The 15,877-nt window shown below is 37.2% G+C and overlaps 1 protein-coding gene across 1 annotated transcript in view; it reads right to left on the bottom strand.

The window, feature by feature from the left end:
- Positions 1–331: 331 nt before the first annotated feature.
- The window catches only part of TMEM200A (transmembrane protein 200A), a 52,095-nt gene continuing 36,549 nt past the window's right edge, over positions 332–15,877 (bottom strand). Inside the window, exon 2 of the mRNA XM_058802315.1 lies at positions 332–3,613. Coding sequence (XP_058658298.1) covers positions 2,122–3,597 — 1,476 coding nt within the window. The 5' untranslated portion in view covers positions 3,598–3,613 and the 3' untranslated portion in view covers positions 332–2,121. The remainder of the gene's footprint in view (positions 3,614–15,877) is intronic.

Here is a 15,877-nt window from a genome sequence, read left to right on the forward strand (position 1 = left end):
AAAAGTTCATCCCCTACTATACTTACAAAGGAACTACCATTCCCACATATGATAATACGTGAAAAGTCTTTTAAGCTGTGATTTAATGCAGCTGTTAAGGAAATAAAAAGCTTACATCATTTAAATCTTTAATGGTGTTTCCCATTTTTAAAATAATACTTACTGCCAAACTAAAAAGAACATGATGTTCTTTTTATACAAAGTTTCTCATAGCAAAACCACTTTGAATACATTTCACATTTCATCGGTAAAAAAAGCATTCAGCCTTTCCATGTGTAGACATGTCACTGAAATCGATTACTCTGGAAGAAATATCTTGTGGCAGGCTAGTGATTTAGGCACAATGTTGTATACAGTGTCATAATACCCAATTATACTTTGGTATGCAAGATTAGAGATCATGGAGGAAAAACCAGGTCTTACAATGGACATGTGTAGAGAGACATTTTATTGCAAAAAATAGCAAATGTCTTAAGAACACTAACCAGTGAGTTATTAAAAGCTTCATAGCAAAATATTTAGCCAACTCTGTTACAATATATAGGCTTGAGGTTCTAACAGTTAACACTATGCCTCAACTCACTGAGCAAGTAATGCTCCTGATACATAAACATTGAGCAGTTGAAATACGGAGCTGAATATTTCATTAAATTAAAAAAAAGAGAAGGTATTTTATCCTTGATCTTTCATAATCTAATTAGTTGAGAAATTACAACACTTTAACAAGCTTGATTCTTTTTGGGAAAAGCCATTAAAAATAATTCCTGAGTACTTAGGGTAAGTGAATATATCAAATCCAACCAATTAAGACCAACACCCTGTTGGGTGAGCCTTGCAGCTTTGAAGGGACATTCTCTAACGTGGCTGTAATGGCAGAATCATGGCCTAAACAGCAATGAAGTACATGAAAACCCTCTGATACACACATTCCAATTCTCCTTTTCTTTAGCAATAGCCTACAACTGTCAACTGTGAAGCTTGCTTTGCTGAGAAAAACATTGTTTTAAATGTCAATTCCTTCTGCAAAATCTTGTAATGCAAATTGACACAGCTAAGCCTTCGGTAAACCATCATACCAATAATTACGTGAAATATATAAATCAAAGTTTAGGCAAGGGGCTTTCATACTATGTTAGTATAGGTATTGAATTGTATGCTTTGTAGAAGTATTTTGAACACAGAGATCTAGTTACTTAGCATCTTGTTACATCTTGTTATTGTAATGAGAGACAATATATTCATTCTCCATTATTGCCTTCAGATGCAAGTTACAATATTGCCTTATTATACACCATGTTTCTAAAATCCTGTTGGCATTCATCATTTTCCTAAGATTTTAATTGAATCTTTCTATTTTGATTTTAAAAGTGCTGCCAATCAAAGTGGTTTAGAGACTTAATCCCAGAAAAAAATTTCAGATTTCTTACTTTATGTATGCTCTTCCAAAATTACAGGATTAAATTACAATGGATGTAGAAAGATTATTATAGAAAGCATAGTTAATAATTCACAACACTGGTATTCACTTGATCAATTACAGTGAATTCACAAAAATGGTTTTATTATATCCACTCTTTTCTATCCACCCACCCCAGTATGTAAACAAGTTTCTCACTATGACAATGGCAGGACTGCAGCTTCTGAGATGTATTGCAAGTGAAAGACAACACCTAGGAATAAAGCTCTGGATTTCACAATTCTAGTATGTGCTCCTGTTCACTTCCGATTCTAGACCACAAGACCACTGCTTTCAGTCTCTTGCAGACTTTAAATCAAGAGAACTTACAGGCAAATTGAGCTTTTTTTTCCTACTGCAGTCTCTTTTGGTGAAAAGTAACATGCGTATATAGAACAAAAGAGATAGTGACTTGGGAATAATTGGAATCAGTCGTAACAAAACTGTCCAAGCAATGACAATGTACAGTATTGCAGCTGAATGTTACTAAGACAAGAAACCCTTGGTTTTACAATGATGAAGATCTCTGTTCGCACAAGCCAATTTTAATGGGCTATTAAGAATTTGGTTAAGAACAGGCTTGTACAGTCTCACTGAAAAGGAAACACTTGTCAAAATGCTTTTAAAAAATACCATATGATATCTTCTAAATTGCAATTTAAATATTAAAATCTTGTTTCAGAAGTTCCTCGCTTCAGGTTGTTACTCAAAAACTCATCATGTTCAAAACTCAAATTATTATGAGATCTTGATATCATAAGAAGCTTTTCCTTATTAGTGAAGTCTTTCTTGACTGCTGCTTGTGGCACAAGTAACCTATCCATGGGGTCCTCCTTGTTTTCTAGTTTCATATAGCCTTTACTGTTGCTCCGATCCAGCCTGGGCCAGCTGGGGTGTTTCCTTTGTTCAGCTTGGACAGTGAGCGTAGACGGACCCCTGTCCAAATCCAGGGACTTAGAATGTGAAGACAGAAGATGCAAAGATGTGTTGGAACCAAACTGCTTCCTGGCAGCACCAGGAGATAAAAGCTTTCCTGTGCTTGGTCCAAGGGTCATAGAAGACTTGAAGGGATCAGATGGAGTGTCCACAAATGAATTGTGTCGTGGCAGCATGGAAGCAGCTGGTCTGTAGGATTCATTGGTATCAGTTAGTGGAATTGCAAGAGAATCCATTGACAGATTTCTAGACTGACTCCTGGAGATCTCTGAGTCCTCAGTTATGTTGTCTATACTGGGTTCATCAATAACACAGTTATTCAGTTTAATTACTGGCAGTGTGAAAGCACTAATGGAAGAAGACACAATGGATTTTGTTTCACACTTTATGGAGTTAGTGTTTTTGTCATCTGAAGCCTTGCTGGAGTGAGGATAAAGTCCAAACACTGAACCAGATTGCTCAGCCAGCAGAGGTGGCAGGAGGCTACTAGTGGTCCTATCTTCATTTAGGGTAATCTCATCTTCTTCAGCAGAACTATCCATTCTAAGATTGCTCTTGAAGCCAGAGAAAGGCGCAACTGTGTTTGCAGCCAGCCGTGATGCACAGGAGTTCCCGCTGTGCCGGAGCTCTGCTTCCCCCAACAAGCCAGTGAAGGCACCACTCAGCTGCTTCTGTTCCCTGATCCTCAGGGTGTGGATGTCTATTACAGTGGAGTATATGTCTCTCATGTGTATTATTTTTGTTTCCTTGTCACGGTTTTCATGGAGAATGGCATTTGCACAAATAAAAATGAAGATTCCAATGCCCATTGTGAAAGGTCCCAGCATTTTCATCTTATCCGAGTGCACGTGCTGTTCAAAGAAGCGAAGCAAAATGCTTCCTTGGCTTCTTGGGGTCCGGGTTTCATTTACAGATGGATTATCTTCAGAGCCTAACAGCTGTTCCTTCTGGGGCCAGTATCCAAGGATGGCCATTGCAATTCCAAAGAATGCGATAAGCACTCCCAAGACAAGAAAGAATCCCGATGGAGAATAGAGACGTATTTTGCCCCTGACAATTACTACATCTGTCCTGGGCCGCCGTCGAACTGGTTTCTTCTCCTCAGGAACTGGTACTCCAGCTAGATTTACATGCTGCTGAGATCTGGCAGAGTCTTGCCTTTTTAAGGCAGCCAGTCCTGTTATGACTCCTCCAGTTGCTATCATAGCTCTATATTGTGCCCTGGAGAAAAAAAAGAAGCAAAAATGTTGAGGCAAGCAAAGGCTGTCTCTACAAAACTAAATAGTTTTTTGTTAATATGAAAATATTTCTTGATAATTAAAACACTCTTGACTATAAAAAAGCTACTACTATAGCTCCAGTTGTGACATAGTTGCAGTTTTGAGATTCATATGGTATCCTAAAAAAAATTATTTTCCCAAAGTCCTTTTTCACTGTAAATATAGATAATAAAGCTTCCATCAGTGATACAGACAGTAAAGCTAGTGTTCTTAGTGGTGATATATCAGGAATAAAGATAAAATAGCCAGAAGTCTTACCAGGTAAGTTATCTCTGGACTGGTCTGCAGCAAAGTCAATAATATATTATTACCTTGTGGATAATTTCAGCACTTTAGCTACTAGTTATTTTTAAAACTTCTGAGACACAATGTCTGTGACTAAAGTTCATTCTACATTTCCCCTTCAAGAGATCTTTCCTGATAGATTTCAGCATATAATCACACATATTTATTACAGCCTTTAAATAAGCTCTTATCAAGTCTATTCAGATATCCTGAGTCTCAGCTGAAGAATCACTTCTGCCTTTCTTAATAATGTTGATCCTCACATATATAGATATTTTCCCCCTTTGTTTGTTCCTCTTGGACTATTGCTCAAAAACCTCCGTTAAGTTTTATCAGACAAGAAATTTTCATAAATTTCAAATTAATAATTCTAAATTTTCTTAGTTTTATGAGGAGATTTTATTTCATTTTAGCCTTACTTTGGTACCTGGTTGCCTGTTACATGAGAAATATTAACCAGCAAGGGTTTAAAAGAGAAAGTCATATTTGATCGCTTTTTATGAGCAAAAGTAAAAAATGAAACAACACAGTTCAGGATAATTCTATTTTACAAGGCATTTTGACTCAAAAATCATTCTGTGTTTAATTAACTAGTATTAGAATTAATGAGAGATGACATTATAGAGTAAAATTAAGATACCATAAGTTAGGAATGAAAAAATTATGTCCTCTTTGGCAGTGTTATTATGCTCAGAGATAAAGAAAGGCTGACAGCCTGTTGCAGAGGAAAAGGCTCTGTGTCAAACCTGGGGGTGGTTTAAAAAGCAAAACCAAAGTGGAACTGAGTGAACAAAGAGAGGTGCTGAAAAGCAGAGGTAAAGCAAATCGGTGACTGCTTCCAATTTACAGGCAGCGATTTTCATCAGATCCCTCGAACTTGTAATTTTGTGTTAAATTTTAGCAGTGCACCTCTGGTAAGAAAAACCAAAAGACATTGGATCTCTTGTGTTAGGAGAAGCAGACAGACTGTTATGATATGACGCTGTCACAGATTTCCAGCACTGCAAACAGGTGCCACATAAGCACATCTACAAGCAGCAATCGGCCCAACCCACCAAATATGAACTGGATTAGGAAATTAATAAGGCATTTGAAAAAGGTGACTAAGTGGAAGGAAATTGAAAACAGCAATTCAGATGACAGAAAGACTAACAACCCTGAACTCCCTCCTTGCACCCTCACTATTAGAGGACAGAGGGCTTCCTCTCTTTCTCGGAAACCTTTCCTATATGAAGAAAAGACTTGAAAAAGTCTAGGCTGATAAGTATACTGCATTTTCTGAATTTTTGCAAGAGAAATCATAACATTATTACAAAAATCTCAGAAATTTCACTTGTACTCTCAGGTTTCATGTTCATAATCTCTCTGGGAATTTTCAGACTTTGTAATTAATTTCCTTTTTGATGCTCCCTTGACAATTTCCATATTTCAGTGCAAGTTAATGTCTTGAATGCTTTGTTAATTTTTTTTAAAGATAAAAATGTTTAAATACCCCAAAGAAAGTTATTTGACATTGATAATCTTTCAAACTTTCTTGTGTGCTTACATGTTTATGGGTTTCAGCCAAAGCAAAAGTTCCTTATTTTGTAAAACAATGTTTTGAATGTCTGGACAGAAATAAACAGGACTTAGTCATTACAAAAGATGTTATATTTTGTTATGACTCAATTAAATATAATTTGTTTTCTCTATTAAATAACTTAAGATAATTACAGCACATCTTTACTGAAATGTAAAATCATTTAGCTCTAATCTAGTTTGTTCCATTAATCTTTTACAATTGCCAGACCTTTGTGGTGAACAAGGAGTTTCCATATTCACATGGTATTTTACAGGCACACACGAACCCACTCTGCTCCTTCTCAGGGCTGCCAAGGAAGGGCACAGGCACAGCAGTTTAGTGCTAAATTCACACTGTGCCTGTTGGCAGGGTTTGTTATTTTATGTACTGTTCTCTGCTCATCACAGCTACCTGAATTGCACCAAGGGTGAACAGAACAAGCTTACATCTGCTTGCTAAATATTTTAAACATACCTCTAGCAAGATGTCCTCTCTAACTCCAAAAAGCAGAGCAAATAAAAACATGCTTAAGAATTACATCTGGGGGTATCTTTCTGTAGAAAGTTCTTATTTGCAAGTTTTGCAGAAACTGGGAAGCAATATCTCAAATTCATTATTATCTATTACTTGAAGGACAGAAATTGAGATTTCTGAAAGTGAGAAAGAAAGCAAGATCTCTCAAGGCACACAGCTGGGTTCCAAACTATTCTATGATTCTGTGATTTCAGGGGAACATATTCCTCTCTTCCTTTTTACTGCATCAGAAATTGGGCTCAGGGGAGAAAAAAGTCTGTCTGCCAAAAGACATAAGCTTATTTTGTACTTAGAAAGAGTCCCTTTCCTATTTCTTGAGTTTACATGAATGTTATTGTACTTTCTTTCACAGAAAAAATCACAATCGGGTTTGTAAATAATAATTTGCAATAAGCCAATTTTGATATTTCCTGCATCTAATAAAATCAATAGTGTTAAAATACATATTGGTATGAGATGGTTTCACTTCATCCTAGAAGCTTTACCAAACCAATTACAATGAAGTGCATATTAATAAGAAAACTGTATTTTAGAAAATACTGTATTTATAATAGATGTTGAAGATACATATAATTTATTCTGCAAATCTGTTTAGTTTTGTCACATATGAGGCACAATATGAGTGCTGCTCATTAAATGCTGCTTAAAATAGAAATAGATTGGTGCAGTTCCACCTTTCCACCCTTGAGGGAGGCCCACCAGGACTCAGGACTCCCATGCCTCCCACTGTCAGGCAATAGGACAGCTGGTGGATGAAGGGAAGTGGAAAGGGGTCCCTATTTGAGGAGGTAATAAAAATTCCTCCAGACCCCCATCACTACCTAGGTGCCACTTCAGAACAGGTATGAGACCCTGGATCTAGAGGGTCAGTCAGAGGACGTAGAAGAAAATGATCTGCCCAGGGAGCCTCCCAATTATGCTTCATCTGTCAGAAGGATCAGCACCTCTAACATCAAGAAGAAACGAAGGGGAATCCTAGTGGGTGATTCCCTTCTGAGGGAACAGAGGGCCCCATATGTCGACTGGACCCATCCCACAGGGGCCCCAACATATGGGCCCCTCATCCCACTGAGAGACTGCCTGGGCTGACTCAGCCCTCTGATTATTGTCCCCTGCTGATACTCCAGGCTGGCAGTGATGAGAGTGAAAAAAGGAGTGTCAGGGCAATTGAAAGGGACTTTAGGGCACTGCATCAAGTGGTTGATAGGGCAGGAGCACAGGTGGTGTTCTGCTCAGTCCCTTTGGTGGCTGCAGAGCAAAAGCAGCTGGAAGGAATGGGTTGCACAGGATGTTCTAGTAGCTCCAACTAACTTCTCATTCCACTGCTATTTATTTCTCTCTTTGACCTACGAGACCACCACCTTAATACCCATCTTTCCTGCCTAATGACCACAACTGTACTGCTTCCAAGTAATTGTTTTTCAGAGATGGCCTAACTATTAAACATCTAATTTTTCTCTCAGTAACTATTACCAACTCTCAACTTGCAGTAAGCTTTAAAGCTTGAGGCTTCTACTTTAAATGCCTGAAAACTAATGCCTTATCTAATTTGTTCAACTATTTTGGTATTATGTAAGTTCTTACTTCTACCTACAACTTAGTCTTTTGAATACATGCAAAATAGTTGGAATTACACAGAGATCTTTCACTTAATTTTAAATTCTTCCCAGCAAAGATGGGAAGCAAACTTTTTTTTTCACTCATTTATTCTTTAAAAAATGACTGAGAATTATGTGAAATTATCAGAACTGTACATGCTATTTCCTTGTAGTTTAACTTGATGTAAAGTTTTCTGAAAAGTTCAATTCTTGTGTGTTAGCAAAAAAATCAAACATTACTGCAGTAAGAAGTACCATGTGAAATCAGAACCTGATTTCTATTACTACAGCATTTCCTATCTGACTATTTCAGCTTATTGGGAAATTTATTTCCCAACAGTATTTGATTTGTTGTAATTTTACTAAATTTTGAATTTTAACAAGAACACAAATTTTAATATCAGTGAAAGTTTCTTTCATATTTGATAAACCTAGAATCCCAGAAATTATGGAGGTGACAGACTGTTTACTCATAATATGTTTCTCATAATCAAGAATGCAAATGACAAAATCATAAGAGGCAACTGAGTAAACAAATTAATATTAAGCTGTATTTAACACATCTATAGTTTCTACTGATGAACAATGTATACAAAACAATATGCTATCTCTGCACAGAAGTTGTCATCTGGTACAATCTGTTCTATTCCAAGGGTAAAAATATCCATCTTTATAGGCCCAAAGGGATTAATCATTCTGGTAGAGACTATACTGCAATAGCCAAACAGAGAGTAGTTCCACAAGAAGCAGAGAAAATCATCTCAAATTACAATTTTATTTAGCAGCAATTTTTTATTTAGCAGAGCTTAACAAGCAGCCCCTCCAACAGCCCACCACACCAACAGGACCACCTTACAATGATTCCCCCTTCTTCTATCCATTTATCAAAACATGGCCTGGCTGAACAGATTAAAAAACAAAGCAAGCATGCAAAAACTGTCTTTTGCATTCATGATTATGGGGTATTTTAATTTCACTTTAATTGATGATAGCTGAGAAGAAAGCATGTGGAATGTGGCAATGAAAATCTTCATAACTTCAGCTGATATTTCAAAGTCATGCTAGCAAAAGCCAAGGATGTAACATTTAAAACATTAAAGCTTTGAAATCTCCAGGTGAATCCAACCCATTTGGATTCAAATTCCCTTTAATGGTGTCTCTTCTAGGCTGTAAAGGAATAAGCTTAGGGACCAATCACACCCTTTTAACGTCCTGGTTGCCAATTTGCCTGTGGAAGCAGGCCAAATTGTGCAAGCAGTTTCACAGCACAAAGAAGGAAAGGCAAGCTGCCCACAGGCCAGGCAAGGCAAGAGCACCAGGGTGTCCAAGTGGCAGCAGTAAGCAGACATTGAAAGAGAAGGTTCCCTAGATGTTGGTAGACCATGCAGCTGTATCCATCAGTTTGTATCTGCTTTATAATAGTACCATGTTAAACAGTCAAATCTTTGCAATCATAACTGAAAAATAAAAGTTTACTATTAAGGACACATCTGTTGGGAAATCTGAAATCTGATCCAGTTATTTTTAAAATCTGTATCCGGCAGTGGTTTTCAAATCTGCACTGTACTGGTTGAAGCAAGACCACAGGGGCCCAGCAGTTACCTCTGCATAATCTGTGAAAGACAACTAGCCATGGCACATCAGAACTTTTTCAATGTCCTACTATACAAATTTGGGAACTCAAACAAAGAAGGGAAAATGAATTTTTAAAAAACAAGTTCAGGCTTTAATGAGAGTTACAAGATCTCATTTTTATACGTATTTTTATAACTATACTGTGTCATTTTGAAGCACACACAAAGGGTACCTTTGCATTGTACACAGGGTCAGAGTTCCTTTCTATCAAAGCACCCTGGATGCAAATTTCAGTTGTGGCAGGTATTTGAAGGAGACAAACTGAATCCACAGTGGATATATCAAATACCTATTTGCACTCAAATTCATTATATTTCATTAGTAAACCTGGACCATGGCACTCTTAATTGTGATAATTTTGACAGTCCACTGCCTTGTACTAAAGCACAGCAAGGAAAGTACAGGTGTGCCTGTGAGTAACCTAACTTCCTAACCTAGCTTTCCTCAAGCTCTTACAATAAGTGTCTGCATTACAACTCAGTGGAGAGAGTATAAAATTACACCAAACCCCAGCAATTATGATAAGAAAGCCTTGGCCCTTCACTGTTATTTGGAGGAGGGGAAAATGAAACTCATACCAAAGCACCAAACTAGTCTAACAAGGTTATACTTAATTAATATTAAGTAATTCTCTCAACTGGACAGGGACCAGACCTTTCTTACAGAGACACAGCTGATCAATATTCAAGTCATCACAAGGATTCCATTTCTGTTGGCAGTAAGACAACCCACTATTTCCTTTACAAATCTTTTTCTCTCCTTCACACGGAGAAAGTTCCTTCCTTTATCCAGTTTGCACCTCTTCTGTGTGTCATTATCTCATGTCCTAAAACCATCTGCTTGGTTCTGGCTTCTTGATCACCCCTCTGTAGGTACTGGGGGTTTGTCCTCCTAAAGCCTCCTCTTTCTCAGGGCTGAATCCCTGAAGAAGGATTCAGCCTCCCAGCTCAGTCTGTTCTCCGAAGACAGCTTTGGGTCCTGGCCTCCCTGGAGCTCCATGCTGAACTTGCTGCAGTCTGCAAGCATCTTTCTTCACACGTTATTAATATGAAACTCCTTTTCTTGAAACCACCTGGGCTTTTATTTGGCTCTAAACTACTAACATGAAATAATAATAAAGTAATAACTAGGGAATTTGAACTAAAATTTGCAAACTTAGAAATACTGATAAATATAATTGTAGGGTAAGAGAGAGTGCCTGTTACTCAGATTTGGGGAGTGCTGTGACTCCATACTTTAAATCACAGCAAAAAAAAATCCCTTTTGAATTACTTCATCACTTACAGTATCTGCCATATACATTAATTATTCCAACTATTATGCCAAGGTCAAATGTAAGGTGAACAGCCAGCAGTACTGCATAAAGATGAATGCCTGAGCTGCTTATCCTCTTTGCTATTATTTCTCCCTCAGCCTGATCCTTTCAGTGGGTCATATACTGTAATTCTGTGCAAAATCAGCAACATTCAATACTGGCAGCATTACACAGAGCTCGTTAGCTACTCACAAAAGCACAGAACACACATCAAAGAGGGAAAGAAGGAACCTGAGTTTCTATATTTTGTTTTCAAGACGCTGCTCTATGACTTGGCCTAGATTTGGTCTGCCAGCTTTTGCCTGGCCCAGTTGAACTCATTTTAAAATTTGTTCCATCCACAACTATGTCTACTGGCACACTGCAGTAGAGCAGGTGTCAGTCTAGGGAAGTCATGGATTTTACCAAGGTAAAACTCAAGAAAAACGAGGTGGCTGCCAAGGTCTCCTATGTCTAGAACAGCTTTGCAGTCATTACACAGTGAACCAAACATGTTCTCAGGTCACAAAACACCCGTCTCACACAGCATACACCCACCTGTCCCACCACTGTCATGTGGGATGTCCTGAATTCCCAGCTGTCCGTCTCTCTCTAGCTGTAACATTTTAAAGTCCTAGATGATAAACTAAAGAAACACAAGATCTCAGGCACTGCATGTACCTATTTGTGGAATGCTTACATAACCTCTGTATCCACTGTATTAAATTATCAGTAAATTCAGAGCTGTAACTTGTTTTAGGAAGTGTGCACCTAAAACTCCTTTAGTTATGCATAAAAATTTCCACTTCCTATGCACATATACATCACATCTTGTACCAAAATCTATTACAGACCAACAGCAAAAAGCAAGGAGCTAAAAAAAGTCTGAGGAAACAAAAATGGCAAGTAGCTTTATACTATTTGAAGAAAAGTGGTTTAAAATGCAATTGATTAATAAAGTTTTTAAATTTTCTTCCTGGAAGAAAAAAAAAAATCCTCAGAATATGCACACAGAAAAATAAAAACTGGATAACAAGGTTTCACTGTTGCTTTTATTTTCTTTCATTATCCAGTTTGTCAGAGTTTTTCTACTAAAAAACAGCTAGGATTTTTTTAGCCTAAACTGAACAAGGTGACAACTGCCCTTAATGACTGAAGTGACAAAATCTGTTTCCAAGCTATTTTAGCACTTTAGTTTGTGTAAAACCATTTTCTAGTGAAAATCAAATGGAAGCAGATATTGGCTATTTAGCCAAATATTCATAATTATTTTAGATACTTTCGTCCATTCAAATTATTAGTGTTCATATTCAGTACATAGAAATCCTGGTTTATATAGGTATACAGGTGAGAGAAGTAAACTATTTTAAAACTTTTATGCCATGCAATCTGTTGCTTTCAGTATCAAGAGAAAGTAAAGCATTTCATCAAACATGATCACTTTATAAGCACAAACTAATTTAAAATGTGTTAAAGAAGCAGATGGATATTTATGTATTTGTTTTAATTTGAAGTTTTTTTAGTTTTTATCTTTTAGACATCACCAATAAAAAAAAGGAGCTCATTTTAGAAGAAAGTGAAAATTTTGAGGTAATACTATAGCCTATCAACCCCAAAACTGAAATCCAAAATGCACAGGACTAATCTAAATCGTGAAGCAAGTTCACACAATGCAGATCAGAGACCAGTTATCAACCACAAGTCATGAAATAAATTTTATAATGGTCTCTAGATGTTTCTGAAAGACTGAATGTGTAAAAGCAGAGTAAAGGATTTGTTCTCTGTCGTCTACTGCAACGGAAAAGCATGACTAAACACTCCAGGGTTCAGCACTCCAGAAAGGTTCAGTTTCCTAATTAAAAAAAAAAAAAACAAAACATGAAACTAGATTGGAAATGTTAGGAAATACCTTAATTTTCAAGCCCTAGAATTGCTGGTTCTTCAATTCTTACACAAAAAATTTTGAGTAAGACACTGACTGACACTTGGTGTGGAGGTAAAAGCGCAGCTATGTTGGGGTGCTCTGGCTACCGTTTTACACTCACATATCATCCAGCTTAACTTAAGCAATATGTTACTTGATTTAGTCAGAGACAAAATCTCCAGCCTGGACACACACCTAACACGTGTCAGCAAGCAGCTCTCAAGACCAAACACCAAACAAATGTCCTTATCTGCACTACATGCTCAGTTAATCAAGTTAATTCACAGGTTCTAGCAACAGTAATTTCCCACTGCATACATGTCCAATGACTCTAAGATCAAACAGTACCAGGAACAAAATGGAGTAGGTATTTCACAGAAGGCTTAAGTAATACCCATATTAGATATGAAATCAAATCTATTTGCTCCACAACTAAGATGTCTGAGCAGCACTTACACCTTGACCTAGAAAATACTTCCTGTTCTCTAAAACACACAAACTCAAAGGAGCAGGAGTAAGCATGCTGTATTTACTCTCAAAGACATAGCACCAATTTTTTAAACATATATAATGCAAGACTCTAATTCTGAAGAATATTTAGTTATCTATACTGCGCAGTTGTATTAGAAGATCTCAGTGAATAACAGAGGTACAAAAATTATTTTAAGTGCTCAACAGAACTTAAAGATCTAGGACCAAAAAGTAACTGGGAAAGCCACAGACCTAGCCTTATTTGTCCATTAACCCTGGCAATGTAATTGTAAATAAGTGGCTGAGATACTTGTCTGGGAATTGCAGTGTCCCGAGTGCCAGGCCCTTCCACCAGCAGGAAACTTCTTCCTACATCATTAGTAAAGTCCATGCAAGGAGTCTTTAGAAGAACTGGAATTTGGGATCCCTGAGCACCCCAGCCACAAGGTGTGAGTGCTTGTATGGCCAAGAGAAACATTTGCCAAGGCACAACTGTGGCCCTAAGCTATCATTACACTCACCTTGTCTATCATTTCCTTCTGAAATCTCTTCTGAAAACATGGGTTAGGATGTTCCTTACACTGCAGGCCTTTATGCAAGTTAATCTGCTCTGCCAGGTAGCAACACAGATCAGCTCCTCCTAAGGTCTCTGTTGTTATCACTAACAAGGTCACAGTACCTGAGCTGTCACATCTAAAGACAGTTCCAGCATCTCAACACTAATTTTTGGTGATTCAGAGGTACAGGTGGGCTCTCAATTACAATGCCATTGTATTAGTTCACAGGGGCAGAAAAATCAGTGTATGAGATTTAGGTCATCCTATGTTAACAAATCAATTAGGCTATCATTATATCACAGCTATTATTAGGACATTATTAGTTATTATTAATAACAGAGTGAAAATTTTCTTGGATCTCAAGAATCCCACAAAAATAAGCAAACTGGTTAGCATGATGCTATTTCCAGTATGTCAACAATAGTTTCAAATACCAGATACAAAAACAGATAGTCACACTATTTCACAGAGAATGGAAAGCATAGTTCAAAAATAATTCTGGTATACCACACAGTCAAACATTTTTGTCCATTTATGGATGACAGAGAAATAAACTATTAGTAAGTTAACAGTAAACCTCAATTATGTCTTCAACTGCAGACCAGAATGATCCTGCCAGACATCCACATGGGGGCATCAGTAGAACCTGTAAGCATCCACACTACTACGTAGCATATTGATGGGTAAACACAAGTTACAAAGTACACACAACAGCAGCAGTTTCAAGACACAGATTACTATTTTACATGTGCAAAACAACAGAAATGTTGAAATATGAAGCCACTTCTGCTATGCAAATTATCCATCACAAACAATTTCTTCCATAATTGTAAACAGCTCCATTGTCACTAGTATTATAATAACCACTCTCTTTGTAGAACCCAAAACTAAAGGTACTATGAACAGAAGGAACCCACTGGGACCAAAGTAACCTGTGTGCAGTGAGACACTAAGAGAAAGACATGCTGAAACACTGTGGGCCAAATTTATGAACTGAACCTTAAGCTCTGGTAGCAGAATTCACTTACACAGGATACATAACTTGCATAACAACTCCCTCTTTTTTTTTACCATCAAAAATCTGTGAACATTATTGGGAGTTAAAGCCAAACAATTCCTTGGTAGTACATGAAGAAAGGTCAGCTAAACAGAACAGAATAACTGCTACCTCCTCACTTCTACTTGCTTCCAGAATCTCTGAGTGTTGTAAGCACAGGGGACTTGACATAAAGCACATAACTTGGGAACCCTAAAAGGTCTGCCTCCCTCACCTCAGACACCTACACTCCATACTGCTGCCCTACATTTTAAACATACACAGCTCATCCATGGGACCGAGTCCTCTGATATACAGCTAAATTGCTTTTCATTTTATCTCTATAAATCAGCATATTACTGTCCTGATATTTTGCAGAAAACCACCTCCCTTCAGTTTTCCAGTAAGACTGAGTTCCTAATAGAGAGCCTGTGGAACAGCAGACTGCCAGGCCTTAGGAAAATTAGAATAATTCTAGCACATGAGGACTGATCAACAGCAATGCTAGCTAAGGCATGGTGCCCTAGTTAAGGACCTATTAATGGATGCAATGCTGATAACATGCTGGCTTATCTGGTGTGTTGTGCATTTTCAGTGCCCTCCATTTGTAAAGTCTATATATCTGTGTTTTAACATATTTGACCTACCCTGTAATTGCCTATGTAATTTAAAACATTATCTCAGTTGACTCGTGTGAAAATGACAGATGTCAACATTGACTGATGCTAGCTGACATTTTAATTTAGGAGGAGATGCAAACTATTATTAGCATGTATTATAGGCTGCAATTTCTTCACAAAGACTTGTAGTAATTTTTCACTCTTTGAGGTCCTCATTTACTTTATTGTTACATCACCTCATGCCATTAATATTTTACTTACTTTGCTTTAGCCTGGATATAGTCATTGTTAATTAAAGAGATAAATATCAGTTTAACTTAATGTTCTCCTGACTTACACAAAGCCAGTATAATATTCAGAATCAAGCACTTAGAAATTAGGCACACTTAAACTAAAGTGAATGCATAACCCTGATTGTTTGAGGCACCGCTAAAAACTGTTGATCTGTGATACAAATATAGACAGCATAAACAATTAAGAGATGATTCCAACAAGAAGTTAGAAGTCCAAAAGACAGAAAATATAGTCAGATTTTTCCAGTTAGTGTAAAATTTAAATTTCTGGCTTTAGGATCTTCTCAGAAAATCACAGAGCATTTGTAGCTATCAGTCAGTCTGGTATGTCTAAACATTTAGTCAAATTTTTGAACACATTGCTGAAGAGAAAAGAAAGCAGGGTCAGTAAAACTTA

Source organism: Ammospiza caudacuta, chromosome 3 (genome assembly GCF_027887145.1).
Source record: "Ammospiza caudacuta isolate bAmmCau1 chromosome 3, bAmmCau1.pri, whole genome shotgun sequence".
In the NCBI taxonomy this organism is placed as follows: Eukaryota; Metazoa; Chordata; class Aves; order Passeriformes; family Passerellidae; genus Ammospiza; species Ammospiza caudacuta.